The 21,070-nt window shown below is 39.0% G+C and overlaps 1 protein-coding gene across 1 annotated transcript in view; it reads right to left on the bottom strand.

Moving 5' to 3' along the window:
• The window catches only part of mesd (mesoderm development LRP chaperone), a 40,599-nt gene extending 24,593 nt beyond the window's left edge, over positions 1-16,006 (bottom strand). Inside the window, 1 exon segment of the mRNA XM_034184117.1 lies at positions 15,733-16,006. Within this exon segment, the coding sequence (XP_034040008.1) occupies positions 15,733-15,981 (249 nt within the window). The 5' untranslated portion in view covers positions 15,982-16,006.
• Positions 16,007-21,070: the final 5,064 nt, after the last annotated feature.

Genomic DNA, 21,070 nt, shown 5'->3' with positions numbered 1-21,070 from the left:
AGGCACAACTGAGTGGACACCATTCGATAAATTCAGCTGGTTTTCTGTAAAAATTTTAATGGCTGATGAGAGATTTTGATCTGTAGTGTCGCTTTAAGGACGGCCCACGGCGCCTGACGGCGATCTGCGCTTCGAGGCGGCAGCGTCTCACCGTTTCAAGTTGAAAACTTCCACATTTCAGGCACTGTTGACCCAGTAAGTCATCAGAGAACAGAGAACTTTCAGAAGAAGTCGGCATGAGGAGTTTATTCGGACATTCCATTGTTAACGGCCAATTTGTAATGAAAGAACGTGCGGGCAGAGTCGCATAAAGCAACGCGCGCCGTCCGCAGCGGCTATTCAGACAAAGAGATTCCGACGGGCGGGGTGGAGCACTCCTCACTCAAGGCCTGCCCACAGGCGAATGACGTCACCGACACGCGTGAAAAAACTCACGCATGCGCACGAGGGTTCAAGCATGTCTGACGTAAAATCATATGAATCAAATCCATTTATTTTTTGAAAAAAATAAAAAGGACCGCTTTTTTCATCACAGACCTCGTATAAAGTTGAGCTTTTGTGGTGTCTGAAAAAAGCTGTAGCTTTATTTGGTAAAAATAAAAAAGACTGAACCATTTACAAATTAAAGCGTTCACTCAGATCAACTGTGCTAAAAGGCTACGCTAACGTTAGCTGATCATTAAACCTTCACAGCAGTTCAGTAAACGTCACGTTTTATTTTTACATTATTCTCACCTCGATAAAGCTGCAGAACTAAACTCTGTTGGGCAAACTGGGACTTTGCATATATCCAAAAAGTGGGAGATTTCGGGCTGAGTGGGTTCGCGCCATCACCCCGGTTGACTGGCTCGGTCTGCCCAGGGATGATGCCTGAAGACCGGCTTCTCCGTGCAGGTCGGCCCGCTGTTGCGGTTCAATCGATAGCCCACCAAGTCTTCAGTCCTCCCTCGGTCGGCGTCACTCCGAAAAGTAGCTGGAAAAAAAAGCTTCTCCCAGCAGGGTGATGGGAGAATCGTTCTACTGCTGTTTTTTAAAGCTTTTTGTGGTTCAGGCGACCCAAATTCAAGATGGCGAGCGCTGAACTTTTTTCTTTTTTTTTATTAAACAAAGGAAAAAACATAACAGGAGGTACAGGCAGACAAACGGTATGACTAACAGGCAGACATCATCCCAAACACGTAACAGAAGACATATTATACAACACAGTTCCGAGGGGTATGGGAGGGTTTATTGTAAACTGACGTTCTTTACCAAGTTTATTGTCTTTATAGCTTTTTTTGTTATGTATATTATTTAAAGTTTTAAGGTAGGTGTTGATTTCAATTATCCATATTTTAAGAAGGGGCTTAGATTGACTGAATTTAGCTTTGTGTATGTGATATTTGCCAAGTACTATATATAGGTTTACTAGATATTGGATATTTTTATTTTTATATTCAAAGGAGGTTATTACATTATGATTGGCTATTTTAATTCTATGATGTTTTATTATGAATAAGTAACTCCAAGGTAAGCCAAATATTGTGAACTTACATTCATAAAATAGATGTATTATTGACTCTTCTTCTATACCACAGAAACAACATTTGGGATCTACATCTGTAAATTTGGATATAAACAAGTTTGATATAAACAAGAAGTAAAATTTTCCAGTGTAGTTCTCTAATTTTATTATAAATATAATATTGAAAGGGGTGTAGCCATATATGTTTCCAGTTTAAATCACTGTATTGAGAGCTCCAATAAGATTTACAGTTGGGTATATTCCTATTAGAATTTTGAACTGTATTCCTAATATATTTATTACTGCACTTTTGGCTATTAAATGGAATCCCATCAATCATTATTGAGGCTATGGTATACTGAGTTTCCTTTTTCACATGTGCCTTCATCAATTCTTTCGGTCCACTAGGAATACTTTTCACAACATAGTTAAATTCTTTAGAAGTGATTGGAAATTGGTGAATTCTTAAAAACATTTCATACGTAAATATTTTACCTTGATTGTCAAATATATCTTGAAGAAACATGATTTTTCCCTCTATCCATTTAGGCATAAAAAGTGTTCCGTGCAGTAATGTTCTCATTATTCCAATAATACATGTGTGTGGTGAAAAATTGTGCTTGTAGCACAGTTTCCATGCTAAAAGGGCTTATTGATAGAAAGCACACAATTTCAGCAGCAGTTTAGTGACATTGAAGTTACATTGCAGTAGAAATGGAAGACCTCCAACCTTTTCAAAAATATTGTTGGGAATAAAATATAAGGAGTCAGGATTTCCAATGCATTTTTTGATCCATTTGATCTTAAACGTACTATTTAGAACCTGAAAGTCTAAAAGCTCCAGCCCCCCGACTCCTTGTGGTTAGTCAGTATAGTTCGTTTCACTCCATGCTGTTTATTCTTCCAAACAAAATTTGTGACTAACTTAGTGATTTCATCACAAACAGTTTGCTTAACATTCAGAGATTGAGCAGGATAGACAAACCTAGAGTCCACATATTAAAAATGTTTTTAGCTTTCTTCAGTTTAGGAGAGAAGTTAAGGTGCTGGCGCATGTTACTGTCCTTACAGATGTGAATTCCAAGATACTTGACTGCTTCCTTTACAGTTATATTATCAATTGTTGTATTGTCACAGTCATACAAACATAGAATTTCACATTCGGACATATTTAGTTTCAAACCGGAAGCCTCTGAAAATTCTTTAATCTTAGATATCACTCTCCCAACCTGAAGTTTGTCTTTTAGAAATATAACAGTATCATCCACTGATTGAGTTATTTTAATTTCTTTATCAAGGATTTTAATTCCTTTTAATTCCTCATCATTTTTAATATATATTGAAAGTAATTCAACTGCTAATAGAAATAGATACGGGGAAAGTGGACACCCTTGTCGTACAGATCCTGTAATGGGAAACCTTGAGGTGGTGTTCGGATAGAGCATGACACGGCTATTGATATCTTAGATATTTTATAGTGTCTGAATGGTCATTATAAATTTTGAACTAAATCCGAATGCTTGTAAAGCTTTTAATAAGAAGTGATGTTCTTCAGTGTCAAATGCTTTATAAAAGTCTAAGAATAATATAAGCGCTTGTGAGTCAGTGAGTTCAGGGTAATTCAATAGATCTACAACCCCTGGCAAAAATTATGGAATCACCGACCTCGGAGGATGTTCATTCAGTTGTTTAACTTTGTAGAAAAAAAGCAGATCACAGACATGACACAAAACTAGTAATTTCAAATAGCAACTTTCTGGCTTTAAGAAACACTATAAGAAATCAGGAAAAAAAAAATGTGGCAGTCAGTAACGGTTACTTTTTTAGAGCAAGCAGAGAAAAAAATATGGAATCACTCAATTCTGAGGAAAAAATTATGGAATCATGAAAAACAAAAGAACGCGCCAACACATCACTAGTATTTTGTTGCACCACCTCTGGCTTTTATAACAGCTTGCAGTCTCTGAGGCATGGACTTAATGAGTGACAAACAGTACTCTTCATCAATCTGGCTCCAACTTTCTCTGATTGCTGTTGCCAGATCAGCTTTGCAGGTTGGAGCCTTGTCATGGACCATTTTCTTCAACTTCTAAAGATTTTCAATTGGATTAAGATCCGGACTATTTAGAGGCCATGGCATTGACCCTATGTGTCTTTTTGCAAGGAATGTTTTCACAGTTTGTGCTCTATGGCAAGATGCATTATCATCTTGAAAAATGATTTCATCATCCCCAAACATCCTTTCAATTGATGGGATAAGAAAAGTGTCCAAAATATCAACGCAAACTTGTGCATTTATTGATGATGTAATGACAGCCATCTCCCCAGTGCCTTTACCTGACATGCAGCCCCATATCATCAATGACTGTGGAAATTTACATGTTCTCTTCAGGGAGTCATCTTTATAAATCTCACTGGAACGGCACCAAACAAAAGTTCCAGCATTATCACCTTGCCCAATGCAGAGTCGAGATTCATCACTGAATATGACTTTCATCCAGTCATCCACAGTCCACGATTGCTTCTCCTTAGCCCATTGTAACCTTGTTTTTTTCTGTTTAGGTGTTAATGATGGCTTTTGTTTAGCTTTTCTGTATGTAAATCCAATTTCCTTTAGGCGGTTTCTTACAGTTCGGTCACAGACGTTGAATCCAGTTTCCTCCCATTCGTTCCTCATTTGTTTTGTTGTGCATTTTCGATTTTTGACACATATTGCTTTAAGTTTTCTGTCTTGACGCTTTGATGTCTTCCTTGGTCTACCAGTATGTTTTCCTTTAACAACCTTCCCATGTTGTTCGTATTTGGTCCAGAGTTTAGACACAGCTGACTGTGAACAACCAACATCTTCTGCAACATTGCGTGATGATTTACCCTCTTAAGAGTTTGATAATCCTCTCCTTTGTTTCAATTGACATCTCTCATGTTGGAGCCATGATTCATGTCAGTCCACTTGGTGCAACAGCTCTCCAAGGTGTGATCACTCCTTTTTAGATGCAGACTAACGAGCAGATCTGATTTGATGCAGGTGTTAGTTTGGGGGATGAAAATTTACAGGGTGATTCCATAATTTATTCCTCAGAATTGAGTGATTCCATATTTTTTTCCCTCTGCTTGGTCTAAAAAAGTAACCGTTACTGACTGCCACAATTTCTTTTTCTTGATTTCTTATAGTGTTTCTTAAAGCCAGAAAGTTGCCATTTGAAATGACTTTAGTTTTGTGTCATGTCTGTGATCTGCTTTTTTTTCTACAAAATTAAACAACTGAATGAACATCCTCCAAGGCCGCTGATTCCATAATTTTTGCCAGGGGTTGTAAAATGAATCTAATATTGAAGCTTATGTATCTATTGGTCATAAAACCTGTTTGCGTTTCACTTATTAAATCATTTAGTCCATTTTTTAAGCGATTGGCAAAGATTAGAGCAAGAACTTTATAATCCGCATTTAATAAGGTAATAGGTCTCCAGTTTTCTAATTGCGAAACATCTTTTTCTGATTTCGGGATCAAACACATGGGTGCAAGCAACTGAAATTTTTTTGACTGAACATTTTCTCTAAGTGGACAGCCGAGCACCAAAGGTGCAAGGTCCCCCTTGAAAAAATTATGCAATTTGGTGCACTCTTGAGAGCACTTTGGTCAGTTTTTGTTGGTTTAAATCAGTGGTATTTGACTCTTATACTGGAACAAAATATGTCTCAAGTCTTAATTTCATTAAAATTTATTTTCTATCTTGTATGTTTTATCAGTAACAAGTTTCCACAGATGGACTTACTGTCTGTATTAACTGACTTTAATTCTGCTCATTGTTTTCATTCTAGATTTATCAAAAGAGTGTCTTATAAAACAAATCAATAATTACACACTTTCTACAGTAAATAATACACTTAAAGCTACACTTTAAGTAATTTAAAACTGATGCAATAGTTAAAAAATTAAATTAAAAAAAGACCATCACCAGATCAAGACCACATATTAATGCCAAATTCAACCATATAAAGTTAGAACTATGAAATATGAAAAAAATATAAGGTATACAAAAATAAGTTGACCACAATACTAAGAATGAGTAGGAAGTTGTATTTTGAAAGGTTAATGAATCAAAACAAAAATAATATTAAAGGAATATGTAATGTAATTAATGGATTACTTAAAGATAAGGTAGATATCATGGACACCTATCCAGAGTATTTTATTGACGGAAATGCTGAGAATTATAATATGCAAAATGTGGTGAACAAATTTAATGAGTTTTTTGTAAATGTGGGCCCAGATCTAGCGGCTGGAGTCCCTGCAAGTAATGAAGGTCAATCACTAATTGAAAGAAATCCAAAAAGCATCTTTCTCTCAGGAGTAAATTAAACAGAAATTAAAGAAATTGTTCGTAAGTGTAAAAATAAATGCTCCACTGATTGTTTTGACATAGACATGAGATTAGTAAAAAAAAGTCATATATGGCATAACAAAGCCATTAATGTATATTTGTAATATTTCACTGCAAAATGGGATATTCCCAAACAAAATGAAAACTGCTAAGGTAATTCCAATTTTTAAGACTGGTAACAAGCACATCTTTACTAACTATAGACCTGTCTCTCTCCTCCCACAATTCTCAAAAATACTTGAGAAAGTATTTAATGACAGACTTGAAAATTTTACAGAAAAATATTGCCTGTTAAATGAAGGTCAGTATGGTTTCAGACCTGGAAGATCTACATCTATGGCCATTATTGATGCAGTAGAGGAAATTGCACATTCATTGGAAAAGAAAAAAAAAATGCTATTGGAGTTTTTTTTTTTTGACTTAAAAAAAGCGTTTGACACAATCATTCAATTTTACTAGAAAAATTAGAAAAGTATGAGATTCGAGGGGTAGCATGGGAATGGATCAAAAGTTATTTAACTGAGAAGCAGCAGTTCGTAAAGATGGGTAAGTATGAATCTCCATGTAAAATTATCACATGTGGACTGCCACAGGGTTCCATATTGGGTCCAAAATTATTTAATCTGTATATAAATGAAACTGGTCTTATTCGCTGACGATACAAATATTTTCTATGCAGATGATGATTATGACGACGTTATAAACACTGTAAATGAGGAATTGGCAAAAATTAAAATATGGATGAAACAATAATAAACTGTCACTTAATCTTGAAAAAACTAAAGTAATGATGTTTGGTAACGGCAAGGAAAATCCAAATATATCTATAACTATTGATGGTAAAGTAACAGAAAAGGTAACAAATCAAATTTTTTGGAATAATAATTTAAACTGGAAATCCCACATTAATTACATACAAAAGAAAGTATCAAAAAATATAGCTATTATAAATAAAGCAAAGTGGGTACTTAACTATAACGCCCTGTACATTTTATACTTCAGTTTAATTTATCCTTATTTATCATATGTTATAGAAGTTTGGGGTAACAATTACAAGAGTACTCTAAGGCCACTGGTATTACTTCAAAATCGTGTAGTACGCGTTATCCACAAGACAAGCTACCTGGAACACAAAAACGCACTCTTCTTACAGTCCAAATTACTGAAATTAATTGATTTGGTGGATTTCTGCACAGCTCAACTGCTATACAAAGCCAGTAAAAATTCTCTACCGGCCAACATTCAAGCCCAATTCATAGAAAGGGAAGGTGGCTACAATCTGAGGGGAAATGGTAAATTTATACCAAAAGCTGTAAGAACCACGAGAAGAAGTATGTGCGTTTCAGTGTGTGGAGTGCAACTGTGGAACAGTTTAGAATGGAATTTAAAACAATGTCCAAACACTTACCAATTCAAAGCCAAGTACAAAGAAAACTTTTTACTACGGTACAGTATACAGTGAAAATTCTTACTATAGTCATTATAGTATTTAGATCATAAAACATTAAATCATTTAGTAATAATAAGTATATCAGAGTTAAGGTATTGTATTGTATTGAATATTGAATCTACTAAATTATTTAGTATTTGTAGTATATTGATGAGTGATTGAAGAGTAAGCATATTCACGGGTACTGGAATTGTAAGTTCATTCATGAGCTATTGAAATTGTAGGTATATTGATAAGTTATTGAAATTGTTGTCTATTCATGAGTTATTGGAATTGTAAATATATTTAGGTATTGTAAATTAACTGCAGTTGTATTTACTGTCAATTAAGCAACCACTGAAGATATGTGCACTGGGGGTGGGATTTAAAAAGTATTTACTTCTTCCCAAAAAGTATTTACTTCTTCCCACTCCCTTTCGAATTTTCTTGTTGTCATTTTTTGTTTTGCTTCTTTTTTGATCTTGTTTATTTTTTCATGAGTGTAGAGGTACAGAGAGCACAAAGAAGCTTTGTTCATTTGATTTGCTTATATTGTGAACTGCCATGATACTGGAATTGACAACTAAGTTCGAAATAAAAAAAATTGACTGATTGAACCACCAGACCAACTGAATTTTAAATAAAGTCTTGTGAAATACTGTCACCAGAATCCAGCACTTTCAAATGCCACAAATTTTAATATAAATGATAAAAATCATAACCAATGAACACCTTTACAGTATTAGCATTTTATTTTACAAAATATATCTTGTCATTTTTGAATCGATTAAAGAGTAAAAACTTAATAAATCAATTCTAAGTACTAAAAGAAGTTTATGTAGAAAGCAATTTAGCCAGGTCGAGAGGGGGAAGTGTTGACTTTTTAAGTACTTGAAAGACACTGGACTCATCGAGAGGATTTATTACTGCTATAATGGACTGATGCAGCAGGTGGCAGCAGCGCGATGCCATTAAGTGCCATAGAAGAAGAGAGGGGTAAGTTAGATTTCATCACCGTGACACACGTTTAGAGAGGAGTGCATTTCATGTCAAAATAAAGCTATAAAGTGTAAAAACGGAAGGAAATCAATTGTAAGGCCTGAAAGGAGTTTCTGTAGGAAGTATTTTAGCAGTAAAGTCCAGTGAGAGGGGGAAGTGTTGCCTTTTTAAATACTTGAAAGACACGGGACTCAGAGGATTTGGTGTTGCTTTAACGGCCTGACACAGTAGGTGGCAGCAGTCCAACAATAAGGATGCCGGCTGCCATTAAACGCCATAGAAGAAGAGAGGGGTGAGTTTGATTTTCTCATAGGGACACCCAGTTTGACAGGAGCACGTTTCGTGTCGAAATAAAGCCATAAAATATATTTTTAAGTTAGCGGTTTTATATGACGATATAAACGGAACATGGAAAAAAAATTGGACGGAAATCCATAAATGGAGGTTTTGCTCACACGTTTACCTTCAGAAAGCAATGAGCGCATTGACAGTTGCTGCCCAGAACACCACTGCGCACACACGACCGCTTCCTATAATGGCGGCCTCCGTATGGAATATACATTTTAAAGCAGTTCCGTCCTTCTCTCCCGTTTTGTGTCGAAATGAAGCAATAAAATATTTTTTTCAGTTAGCGATTATAAATGACGGAATAAACGGAACCAGAAAATAAAAACTGACCGTCTACAGATGGAGATTTTGCAGCCACACAAATATATAAGTCCTTGTTTCATAGTATTAGGCATTTCGTTTCTGAAGAGAGACTGTTTTAAAGTATCAAATAGAGGAACTTCAAGAATGTCCCAAAAGTGGTGATAAAATTCTGCAGTTAATCCATCACTGTCAGGCGCTCTCCCTTTTTTTAAAGATCTAACTGCTGTTAACATTTCTGATGTCGCTGAACTTTTTTCAGGTTGTGGAAACAGTGAGTGTGACGTAACAATCTCCGCCCCCTTGCCGCTTCCAAAGCGACGCGTCTGACGTCACGCGCCGGATGCATCAGACGCGCTGGAAACGGATCCGATGGATTGGGAAGCGTTGACGGATTCGCCTGAAGTATTCAGTGTGAAAGGGCCTTAAGAGTAACTCGGTGTTCATAGGAAACACTTATTTCTATATGTATTTATTTATTTTCCATTGTTAGTTGGTTGTATCTTTTCTGTTGTGTTTTGTTTCATCAGGTTCTTTTTGTCTCTTTCTCTAAAATTGTATGGTAGCGTTGTTATTATTATGAGTTATTATTACTATTATTCTTGTTGTTGCTATTATTATTAATATATGAATAAAACTAAAAAAATACAATTTGACTCTTTTACAACAATGAACGCTGAGCCATTCATTATTATACAGAAAACATGCACACAAACATGCGGACGACTTAATGCTAACTTTAACACTGAAAATGCCATAGACACGCTAACGCGTTAGCATCGGTCCCGTTTTTAAGTTATAAAATACATCTATCAACTGTTTCAGAAGACCACAACAGGTCAGTTTAACATAAAAAAGGTAAGTATTACTCACAGACATATGCTCTTTGGGATTTTACCAGGGAAAAATTAAGATAAAGCGAAATAAAACAATGAATCAATGAAGCAACAAATCAAAGCACTGCTTCGATCTGAGAATCACTGCTTCAATTGGTTCAAGGTTCAAAGCAAAGCTGCGCTGCAGAAAAGTTGATTACAGATGCGCTGCAGGGCCTGCAATCAATGTAGAGAAATGATCATTTTCCTAACAAATGCCCCCAAAAACAACTCTGAAGGACCAATAAGGGAATCGTTAAGGAAAAAGGTTATTGATGTCGGTGGATCGATTCACTTCTTAACGATACCTGAAAGGAACCAGCTCTCGATACCCATTAGGGATGTGAATCGTACAACTCAACTCGATTCAATTCGATTCCGATTCTTGGGGTGACGATTCGATTCAGAATCGATTTTCGATTCAAAGAGCTCTGAGAAATACATTACTTAAAAAATGTTTAAGAACATGCAGCTTTACAAGGTTAATCAAGTGATTCTAGATGTAAATTTACTATCTGCTTTGCTCATTCAGAGTTGGCTGGCAGTTTAGCGAAGTGCTGGTCAGTAGTCGGCAGAAACCGCTGCTCCCCTCTTTTAGCTCCGGGTCATGGCGTAGCATGTGGGCTTGCGGATTGGAAGTGTTTCCGAAGTACTTAACTTTCATTTTGCAGATTTTGCACACTGCATAAGTCATGTCAAGCTCCTTCTTACGCAGCAAATAATAGAATAAAATCCAAAATGTGCCCAAACATTTGCCTTCAGCAAAGACGGTGCTGGCTTTGTCTGCCATGCTAAGCTGCAGCCACTGACCTCCGCAGCTCATGAGTGTTTGAAGCACGCCGGACATCCCCCCCCAACCCCCGCGGGGACGCTGTAGTACGGAAGCCGTTGCCTGACAAACAATACACGCAGCAAGTAAGCAAGAAAAGGTTTAAAAAAAATGCTTTTTAAAAATCAATTCTTGGACATTTTGGATCAATTCAGAATCGTAATAAATAATCACAATTCGGACGTGAATCAATTTTTTCCGACACCCCTAATACCCATCCCTACTGGTGACGTTTGTCAGCTCTCCACAACAAATAGAGCACAGCAACTCGCTCCATGTGTGAGAGTCATAAAAGAAGATGCAGGGAAGACGAAGACAACACACTGGAAATTGTTTTTTTTTTTTCTTATTTATTCCTTTATTGGTTCATTCTACTGGTGCTTATAGTTGATAAAACTTGGATAAAATTACTTGCACCAGTGCTAGTGCAGTATAAAATTACATGCACCGCTCAAATAATACGTGCACAAACTAGCACTTGCACGTACTAATTCGAGCCCTGACCGATAAGGGAATCGTTAAGCAAAAAGACTACTGATATCAATGGCTCGAATCATTTCTTAACGATATCCAACCCGAGATGTGGTCCGTGGTGCGAGACCAAAACAAACATGGTGGACTCGGTGAAGTTTGATGACACGGAGATGTGAAGAAGTTCGACTTTGCCGCTGCAAATATGGTAAAATAAATAGAATTTTGCATATATCTGTAGTGGCCCGAGCCGGCCATCATTTGATAAATTGTACTGGCCCGTAGTGGCCCGAAAGTGGGCCAAATCGGTGCCGAGCCAGCGGGCAAATGGCTATGTCGAGCCCTGTCTGAGGACGAAACCTCTAGCAGACCAGACTCAAAGGGGTGACCCGCTGCTTGGGCCATGCTACAGACATAAATTATAGAACAATTCACAAATTGTTCTTTGCCTTCTCCGCCTCCTTTATACATTTTATTATGCACAGGTAAAATATACATGTCTGTCTGTAAAAAAGTATTTTTCCCAATTTGGAGTGATTTGGGGATGTTTTACAAGGCTGAAACAGATTAAAAAGTATTTTAGCTATTTTCAACGGGGGAAATTCATTTGAAATATGAGTAGATTGGCTTAGTCACGGAACAAATTAAACTCAGAAATCAAGGTTCCACTGTACTACTAAAATGTAATTTTTTATGCTTTTAATTAGTGATGTTAAGCTCAAGTCAGTCTGCTCGACACAGCATCGAACTTTTTGAACCAGAAGTGTCAGTGAGCAGCGTATCGAGCACGCCCCCATCACGTGCCCACTGCGAGCAAGGCCTCGTTACATCACACCACGTGTCGAGCTTCGCATAATCTGGGCGTTTCAATACGACCCGCCAAGTATTAAATGAGATCTGAATCGCAGCTCAAACCGTGGGTTTTTGAGAGGAGGAGATTGCTAGCGACACTGTTATTGCCTATTACCACGTGAATCGAAGCCAGGGAAAGTATTAGTTTATATTCAGGTCTAGTTTAGAGTTCATTTAGTACATACACATAGGATCTAACATAGACAGACACACACCATACACAACAGGCATCCATTCATATACAACATTTATTCACACAGTACACCAACATAGGTTATAGGTTAGACTATATATTATAGCAGAAACTGAGCTGAGTGACTGAAGAGCTGTGATTTTGTTGAAGTGAAAGGTGCGTGTGTGTGTGTGTGTGTGTGTGTGTGTGGAGAGAGAGAGTGAGTCGTAGTGAGGAAGGGACATGGAGGAGCCAGTTCCAAAAAGAGCATGATCAATTGCTTGGGAGCGATTTGATCTAATAAGCACCAAAAAGGTCAAGTGCTTGATTTGTGCTCAAGAGCTGAGGTACAGTAACAATACGTCTTCAATGCTGCGACACCTGAGGTCCAAACATCCCGAGACATCAATGGCTGCCGCTTCTGTTGCTGCTCCTGGAGCAAGAATCAGGCCATGTAAGCTATATTTTATTCTTTATCTAAGATTAAAACATACTCATAAACAAAAATAGCTAAGCATGTCATACTGTATTTCCATTAAAGGCAGACAAGCTGATTTGGATGAGGCACTGGTGGACTACGTTGTGGAAGATGCACAACCGTTCAAAATAGTGGAGAGCAAAGCCTTCAGGGCTTTACTAAAAAGGTTTGACCCAACATATGTCCACCTCCAGAGGAGAAGACCGGCTCAAATACTGGGCGACACGAGTCGCAGTCTATCCCAATTAACAGAGAATGGCAAAAAATATTTGTCGATGCCAGCAACATCAGTGCCTTGCGAGCGGGTCTTCTCCAAAGCTGGAGAGGTGGTGAGGCAGAAGAGGACCCAATTAAAGTCCAGCACCATTGACATTATTCTTTTTTTGAATAAAAATTGTTGAAAGTTGCACAATCACCATCTCCTATCTATATTCTAATTTACAAATTACAGCAACATAAGCACCAGTTGCAGAAGCACATGCCTTCCTCACTTTTCCCGTCACATTTTATCCAAATATAGTTTGAGGAATGATAACACAAATCTACATATAGTCTACAATAAAGGCTTTCATAACCATTATGTGTGCATCTGTAGGGACTATTCATTACATTAAGAACACACAATATACATATGACATTTTCTTTTATTATTATTATTTTTCAAGAACAAACCACATCAGTCATGAATTAATGCAAACATTTGTCAGGGCACTCGCTCAAGGTAATTCTCAAAGCAATCCAGCAGATGTCACCCTTCAAACTGTATCAAACGCGTCGAAGCAGTGTGTCGATTTTCAGCCAGTTGTGTTGCAGTGGCTCATTGGTTCATGAAGCTTCGAAATTGCCATCACTACTTTTAATCACGTTAATAAGAGCCTGCATCCATGAGACCCTGAAAACTTGCTAAAACAAATATTCCAAATAATCCGTGTCTGCTACGTTTAACCTGCATGGAATTTAATAAACGCAAACCGAATTTCAGACATCTTATATATATTACTCTGGAACAAAGAGGACAAACAGTGTTATAAAGGATAATAAACAGGACGTTAAATAGCAAACTTCACTATTTAACGACATGAACAGGAAGCAATCACAGCTCACAGCAACTCCCACTGAAAATAACAGAAACAACCTGAGCTTCTCGCATTTTTACATAAAACAAACATCTAAAAATAATATATCCAGGAGAGTAGAGTAGCTTGAATCTTCGACTGGACTGGTTTGCTTGACGTGAGGACGTTTCGCTTCAAATCACAGAAGCTTCCTCAGCTAAAATTCTTGCTCTAGTAGTCTGACTTCTGTCTTGACTCTTGTAGAGAAGAATAAACCAGAAGCCAACAAAAGCTGGAGTTTTTTAAACCAGAGCCCTCCTACCGAGAGGCCGACTACTATAGGCTAGTGACTAAACAATAGCTCTAATTAGCACCTATTGTGCTCTAGTTAGCACTCTCCTAATGATGGGATGGAAGCCTCCCCTGATGGCACCCTTGACGACTCTCCTGATGACGTGAATGAGTCATTACCATGAACAAAATACTGAAACTGCTTTGACCTGAGTACCCCATTGTAAACAGGGGACAAAGCATGTCTCAGACCCCCTCCCCGGTTAAGGCTGGGTTTCAACTGTTTTACAAAGAATGCTTCCTTGACACCTCTCTCAAACCATTTCTTCTCTCTGGCTAAGATTTTAACTTCCTTGTCCTCAAACGTGTGGTTAGTGTCTTTCAGGTGGAGATAAACTGCAGACTGAGGTCCACTGGCGACCTCTCTGCGGTGCTGGTATAGCCTCTTGTTTAAAGGTTGCTTAGTCTCACCTATGTAGTGTTCATTACAGTTTTCCTGACATCTGATATAATACACTACATTGCTCTGTTTGTAACTAGGGATCCTGTCCTTAGGGTGAACTAATTTCTGTCTCAAGGTGTTAACCGGTTTAAAGTAAACTCGGATTTTGTGCTGTCTGAAGATCCTCTGTAGTTTTTCCCCTACTCCTGCTAAATAAGGGAGAGACACTCTTCTTATCTCCGTCTCCTGTCTATCTGGTCTCTTTGTTTTCTGGGACTTCTGCACTTTGTCCAGGGACCACCGTGGGTACCCACATACCGTGAAGGCTTTCCGTACAAGTTGTTGTTCTTTAGCCCTTCCCTCTGCAGTTGTGGGCACCTGTAGGGCCCTGTGTTGAAAGTCCTGATCACCCCGAGCTTGTGTTCAAGGGGGTGGTTTGAGCCAAAGAGCAGATATTGGTCAGTGTGAGTGGGTTTTCTGTAAACCTCTGTCTGGAGCTGCCTGTTCTCTCCAATCGTAACATCACAGTCCAAGAAGGCTAAATGGTTGTTTCTGGCATCCTCACGTGTGAACTTGATATTGGAATCCACCGAATTGATGTGTTCTGTAAAGTTCTGTAAAACGTTGAAGCGAAACGTCCTCACGTCAAGCAACCCAGTCCAGTCGAAGATTCAAGTTTCTCTACTATGGAAACCACCTGGACAACTGAGAGCCTACACAGAAATATATCCAGGAGAGTTTTAGGGACAATATATAAAGAATTTCAAGTTGCGATGTTAATGCTGTTGTCCACGTGCCACAATTTAAGTACAGCCTGATCAGAGCGCCTCAGTGCAGTTCTCAAAGTTAATGACAGCGCACCTTTTTTGTTTGGACCGGGAAGTTGAAAATCACATGATGCGTTACGTCACACTAGCGAACATCCCCCCCCCCACCAATAAACAATGTAACATCAATATGTTACCGGTAGATGGCGCCGAACTCCACCTCCCACCCCTCTTCAACATATAAAAAAAAACGGCCAAGAGCCCGTGAAACCTGCTGTGAAGCATGTTTGCTGTGGTTATCAAACTTGTTTCGAGGCCTATGTAACCTGGTGTGAAGCGTGTTTCGGACCTGTGGGAGCCGGTGTGAAACATAGTTACATTATAAAAAGGCCTAACGCTATGGTGTGAAGCTCGTTGTGAAGTTTGTTTGAGGCCTGTGGGAGCTGATGTGAAGCTTGTTTCAAGGCTTGTGGGAACTGTTGTGAAGCTAGTTTCGAGGTCTGTGGGAGATCGTGTGTGAGCGCGCTGCGGTTCGTACCTCCCATTGCTCCAGCAGACGCGCCATGTCGGCGTCATTATAGTCTCTGATGTCCTTCTTCTTATGAACCACGTCATCTTTCTTCTCCTGCAACCGAACTACTGTGACAAACAGCAGCAACAGCACAGCACTACACCGAAACCCACACGCCATGTCCACAGCTGCCTGTCGCTCATTGGACCAGCTGATCATCACGAGACACCGAGGGGGCGTGCCGTTACACCGGAACAACTCCTCACCGACGCACATGTTCCAAAATAATACCAAAAGGAGCAAAAATGTTTTTGCTCATTACTAATATACACTTGGTATTTCACACATTTTAAATTGCTTATGCCATTTCAAATACAAAAATTAAAAAAATACAAAAAAAGAGATTTTTTTTTCCCCTAAAATTATCTTCCTTAAACTCAAACTGAAAGTGAATCTCTACAACTTGATATGAATTAATTAAAAATATAAAAGCCAGGATGATGGGTTGCATAAGTAAAGTAACGGTTTGTTAAAATACCTGCAAATAATAAATGATTATTAACCGAGTGTGAAGTCTGTAACGGAAAATATCAGACCGAGGTGCTGACAGCGGTTTTGGGATCTTAGTCAGACCTGTTCGCTTCACCTTGAAGAACTTGTTAACAGATGGTCCAGTCTTTAGCTGGTAAGCTTTCAATCTGTGTGTTTTTTCCAATGCTGTTTAGATATTTATAGAGTATTTTTATGTCCGACTTAGTTTTTCCTAATCATGTTTTTAGCTTTCTGGTTTGTAACAAATGTGATATGCAATCTGGACCAATTGAATTGACATCAGCCAACCAGAACACGTGTCACAGCCATATAATAATCAGTTTTATTATATGGCTGCTACGCTACGCGTGCTCTGATTAGCTGATTACCAGTCGGATATTTTCCCATATCGAACCGGGCAGTTTCCATGACAATCAGTCCAAAACATGTATTTTCTTTACAAACCAGAAGCTAAAAACAAGATTACAAAAAGCAAGTTGAACATGAACGTACTCCATAAATATCTAAACAGCATCTGAAAAAACACACAGATTGAAAGCTTACCAGCTAACGACCGGACCACCTGTAAGCAAGTTCTTCATGGAGGTGAAGCGAAGAAGTCGGACTACGAGCCGTCAGCACCTTTCATATTTGTGTGATACTGTAAGATTGCGTGTTTACAGGGGGTCATTTTGACCGTTGGGGTTTTTACGTAATTATTGTATGGCCTTGCCTTACAATATAAAGCGCCTTGCCCTTACCAAAAAGTAGTATATGCAAGTATGTTTCAAGTATACTTCTAGTTTACTTTTTATATACTTATCAGTACTATTTTTTGGTAAGGGTGGGGCAACTGTTTGTTGTGATTTGGCGCTATATAAATAAAACTGATTGATTGATTGATTATATATAATATCCATATAATAAATAAATTATTAATCTCACTTGCTCGGTCTGTATACAGGGACATCAGACCTCTGTGTTTTTACATGGACCTCACTTTGCTCAGTCCGTACTGACACGTTGGTCTGATATTCTGCTGTACAGACCTCACAGTCAGTTAATAATCCTTTGTTATTGCCAGTTTTCTTTATATAAGTAAGGGGATGGATACATGAACATTTTGCAAGTCACTGAATATGTCTTGGACTTTATTTACATCAGTTATGAAGAAATACAAACAGTGCTGAACTCGATAGTAATTCTACATGGAGTAGACAGTTCTCAAAAACTGAGGGACTGTGTAAGAAGGAGAAGAGTGAGGAAAGCCACCAAGACACCCAGGCAATCCAGAAGAAGTTACAGGCTTATCAAAGTCAAAATCAGCTTTATTGTCAATTCTTCACATGTACTAGACATACAAGGAATCGAAATTGCGTTTCTCACCTTCCCTCAGTGATGACAGGACAAGACATTTCAACAATAAGGACAGTAAAGTGCACAAGTATTTACAGTGTAGTGTCTGAGGTGATAGTAAAAGTGGAAAGTGCAGTAGTGCAAACCATTCAGTATTTGCAGCAGCAGCAGATTTTTGTTAAGACAGTGTGCAAGCGGTGTGGTAGTGATAAAGTGAAACAGTGCAGGACATTGGTAATGGGCAACAGATTTTATATATATATATATATATATATATATATATATATATATATATATATATATATATATATATATATATATATATATAGTGAGGAAAATAAGTATTTGAACACCCTGCGATTTTGCAAGTTCTCCCACTTACAAATCATGGAGGGGTCTGAAATTTTCATCTTAGGTGCATCTGTGACAGACATAATCTAAAAAAAAAATTCCAGAAATCACAATGTATGATTTTTTAATAATTTATTTGTATGTTACTGCTGCAAATAAGTATTTGAACACCTGTGAAAATCATTGTTAATATATGGTACAGTAGCCTTTGTTTGCAATTACAGAGGTCAAACGTTTCCTGTAGTTCTTGATCAAGTTTTCACACACTGCAGCGGGGATTTTGGTTCACTCCTCCATACAGATCTTCTCCAAATCTTTCAGGGTTGGAGTTTCAGCTCCCTCCAAAGATTTTCTATTGAGTTCAGGTCTGGAGACTGGCCAGGCCACTCCAGGACCTTGAAATGCTTCTTACGGAGCCCCTCCTTAGTTGCCCTGGCTGTGTGTTTGGGGTCATTGTCATGCTGGAAGACCCGGCCATGACCCATCTTCAATGCTCTTACTGAGGGAAGGAGGTTGTTTGCCAAAATCTCGCAATACATGACCCCATCCATCCTCCCTTCAATACGGTGCAGTTGTCCTGTCCCCTTTGCAGAAGAGAACCCCCAAAGTATGATGTTTCCACCCCCATGCTTCACGGTTGGGATGGTTTTCTTGGGGTTGTTCTCATCCTCTAAACATGGTAAGTGGAGTTGATTCCAAAAAGCTCTATTCTGGTCTCATCTGACCACATGACCTTCTCCCATGCCTCCTCTGGATCATCCAGATGGTCACTGGTGAACTTCAAATGGGCCTGGACATGTGCTGGCTTGAGCAAGGGGACCTTGCTGCCCTGCAGGATTTTAAACCATGACCATGTGTTACTAATGTAATCTTTGTGACTGTGGTCCCAGCTCTCTTCAGGTCATTGACCAGGTCCTCCTGTGTAGTTCTGAGCTTTTTCAGAATCACCCTTACCCCCCAAAGTGAGATCTTGCATGGAATCCCAGACCGAGGGAGATTGACAGTCATCTTGTGTTTCTTCCACTTTCTAATAAATAATCATAACAGTTGTTGTCTTCTACCAAGCTGCTTGCCTGTTGTCCTGTAGTCCATCCCAGCCTTGTGCAGGTCTACAGTTTTGTCCCTGGTGTCCTTAGACAGCTCTTTGGTCTTGCTATAGTGGACAGATTGGAGTATGATTGATTGAGTGTGTGAACAGGTGTCTTTTTTACAGGTAACAAGTTCAAACAGGTGCAATTAATACAGGTAAAGAGTGCAGAATAAGAGGGCTTCTTAAAAAAAAATTAACAGGTCTGTGTGAGACAGAATTCTTGCTGGTTGGTAGGTGTTCAAATACTTATTTGCAGCAGTAACATACAAATAAATTCTTAAAAAAATCATACATTGTGATTTCCGGATTTTTTTTTAGATTATGTCTCTCACAGTGGACATGCACCTAAGATGAAAATTTCAGACCCCTCCATGATTTCTAAGTGGGAGAACTTGCAAAACTGCAGGGTGTTCAAATACTTATTTTCCTCACTGTACATATATATATATATATATATATATATATATATATATATATATATATATATATATATATATATATATATATATATATATATATATATATATATATCCGGCGGGAGAGAGTTCAATAATCTCTCAGCCTGGTAGATGAAGCTCTTTGTGAGTCTGGTGGTGTGGGACCAGAGGCTCCTGTACCTCTTCCCAGAGGGCAGAGTGCTGAACAGGTTGTGTGCAGGGTGGCTTGCATCGCCCACAATTGTGGTCGCTTTGCAGGTGAGGTGGGTGGTGTATATGTCTTGCAGGGAGGGGAGTGGAGCACCCCAATGATCCTCCATTCACTATGCGCTGCAAGGCTTTCCTGTTGTAGTCAGTGCAGCTTCCGCCCCCACAGTGATGCAGCTAGAAAGGATGCTCTCAATGGTGCCATGGTAGAAAGTGCTCATGATGGTTGGTGGAGCACTTGCCCGCTTGAGTTTGCACAGGAAGTAGAGACGCCACTAAGCCTTCTTTGCCAGTGATGCAGTGTTGGTGGTCCAGGACAGGTCCTCACTGATGTGCACCCCCAGGAATTTGGTGCTGCTCACTCTCTCCACAGCAGCACTCTCGATGGTCAGTGGCAGGTGTTGGGTGTTACCTTTCCGGAAGTCCACAACAATCTCCTTGGTCTTGCTGACATTCAGCAGGAGGTTGTTGTTTCTGCATCATGTGGTTAGAAGGTTGACCTCTTCCCTGTAGTGAGTCTCATCACCCTTGGTGATGAGCCCCACCAGAGTTGTGTTGTCCACAAACTTCACTATGTGGTTTGTGCTGTGGGTTGTTGTACAGTCATGTGTCAGTAATGTGAAGAGCAGTGGACTGAGCACGCAGCCTTGGGGAGCCCCTGTGTTCAATACAATGCTGCTCGAGGTGTTGTTGCCAACACAGACTGCTTGTGGCCTCTGGGTGAGGAAGTCCAACAGCCAGTTGCAAAGGGAGGTGCTGAGCCCCAGCTTGTCCAGTTTGCAGATGAGCTGTTGAGGTATTATGGTGTTGAACACTGAAATCTATGAACAGCCAGGGGCGTAGCACCAAATTCTGGGCCCTAGGTACTAGCCATATTGAAGACCCCCACCCCCCACACACTGTTATGTTCTTTTTTATTAACGCAAACACCAAATTTCTAATGTGTAGTCAAATCAGGTCTAAATCACCTGGGAGTCAGAGCCCTTTTTAAAGTTGGGGGAGCAATATTGAGTTGGGGGTCTGGGGGACCAAATGGTGATGAAAAATGGTGCAATTTGGTGCATTCCCCTCTGTTAAAATGCACAGCAAATTGCACCATTTTTCTAGAAAATGGTGCCATTTGGTCCCCCAGACCCCCCAACTCAATATAGCTAGTTTTCAAGCTCACCTCTCTTTTCAAAGAATTTGGGTGGGGCAATGTGCCGCCTGTGCGCCTGGACTAAACCATTGTACAACTGTGCAGGGGTGGGAAGGGTCCTCAGAGATCTTTCAATATTATTGTTAGAGCAGAATTATGTTTTGCAACATTTATACATTCATTCTAATTATATTCTTTTACAACATGAATTGTATGGACATTAATAACATGCAACACAAAAATGTATTTAATGCC

Source organism: Thalassophryne amazonica, chromosome 2 (assembly GCF_902500255.1).
Source record: "Thalassophryne amazonica chromosome 2, fThaAma1.1, whole genome shotgun sequence".
In the NCBI taxonomy this organism is placed as follows: domain Eukaryota; kingdom Metazoa; phylum Chordata; class Actinopteri; order Batrachoidiformes; family Batrachoididae; genus Thalassophryne; species Thalassophryne amazonica.
This window is presented reverse-complemented; position numbering and strand designations above follow the sequence as displayed.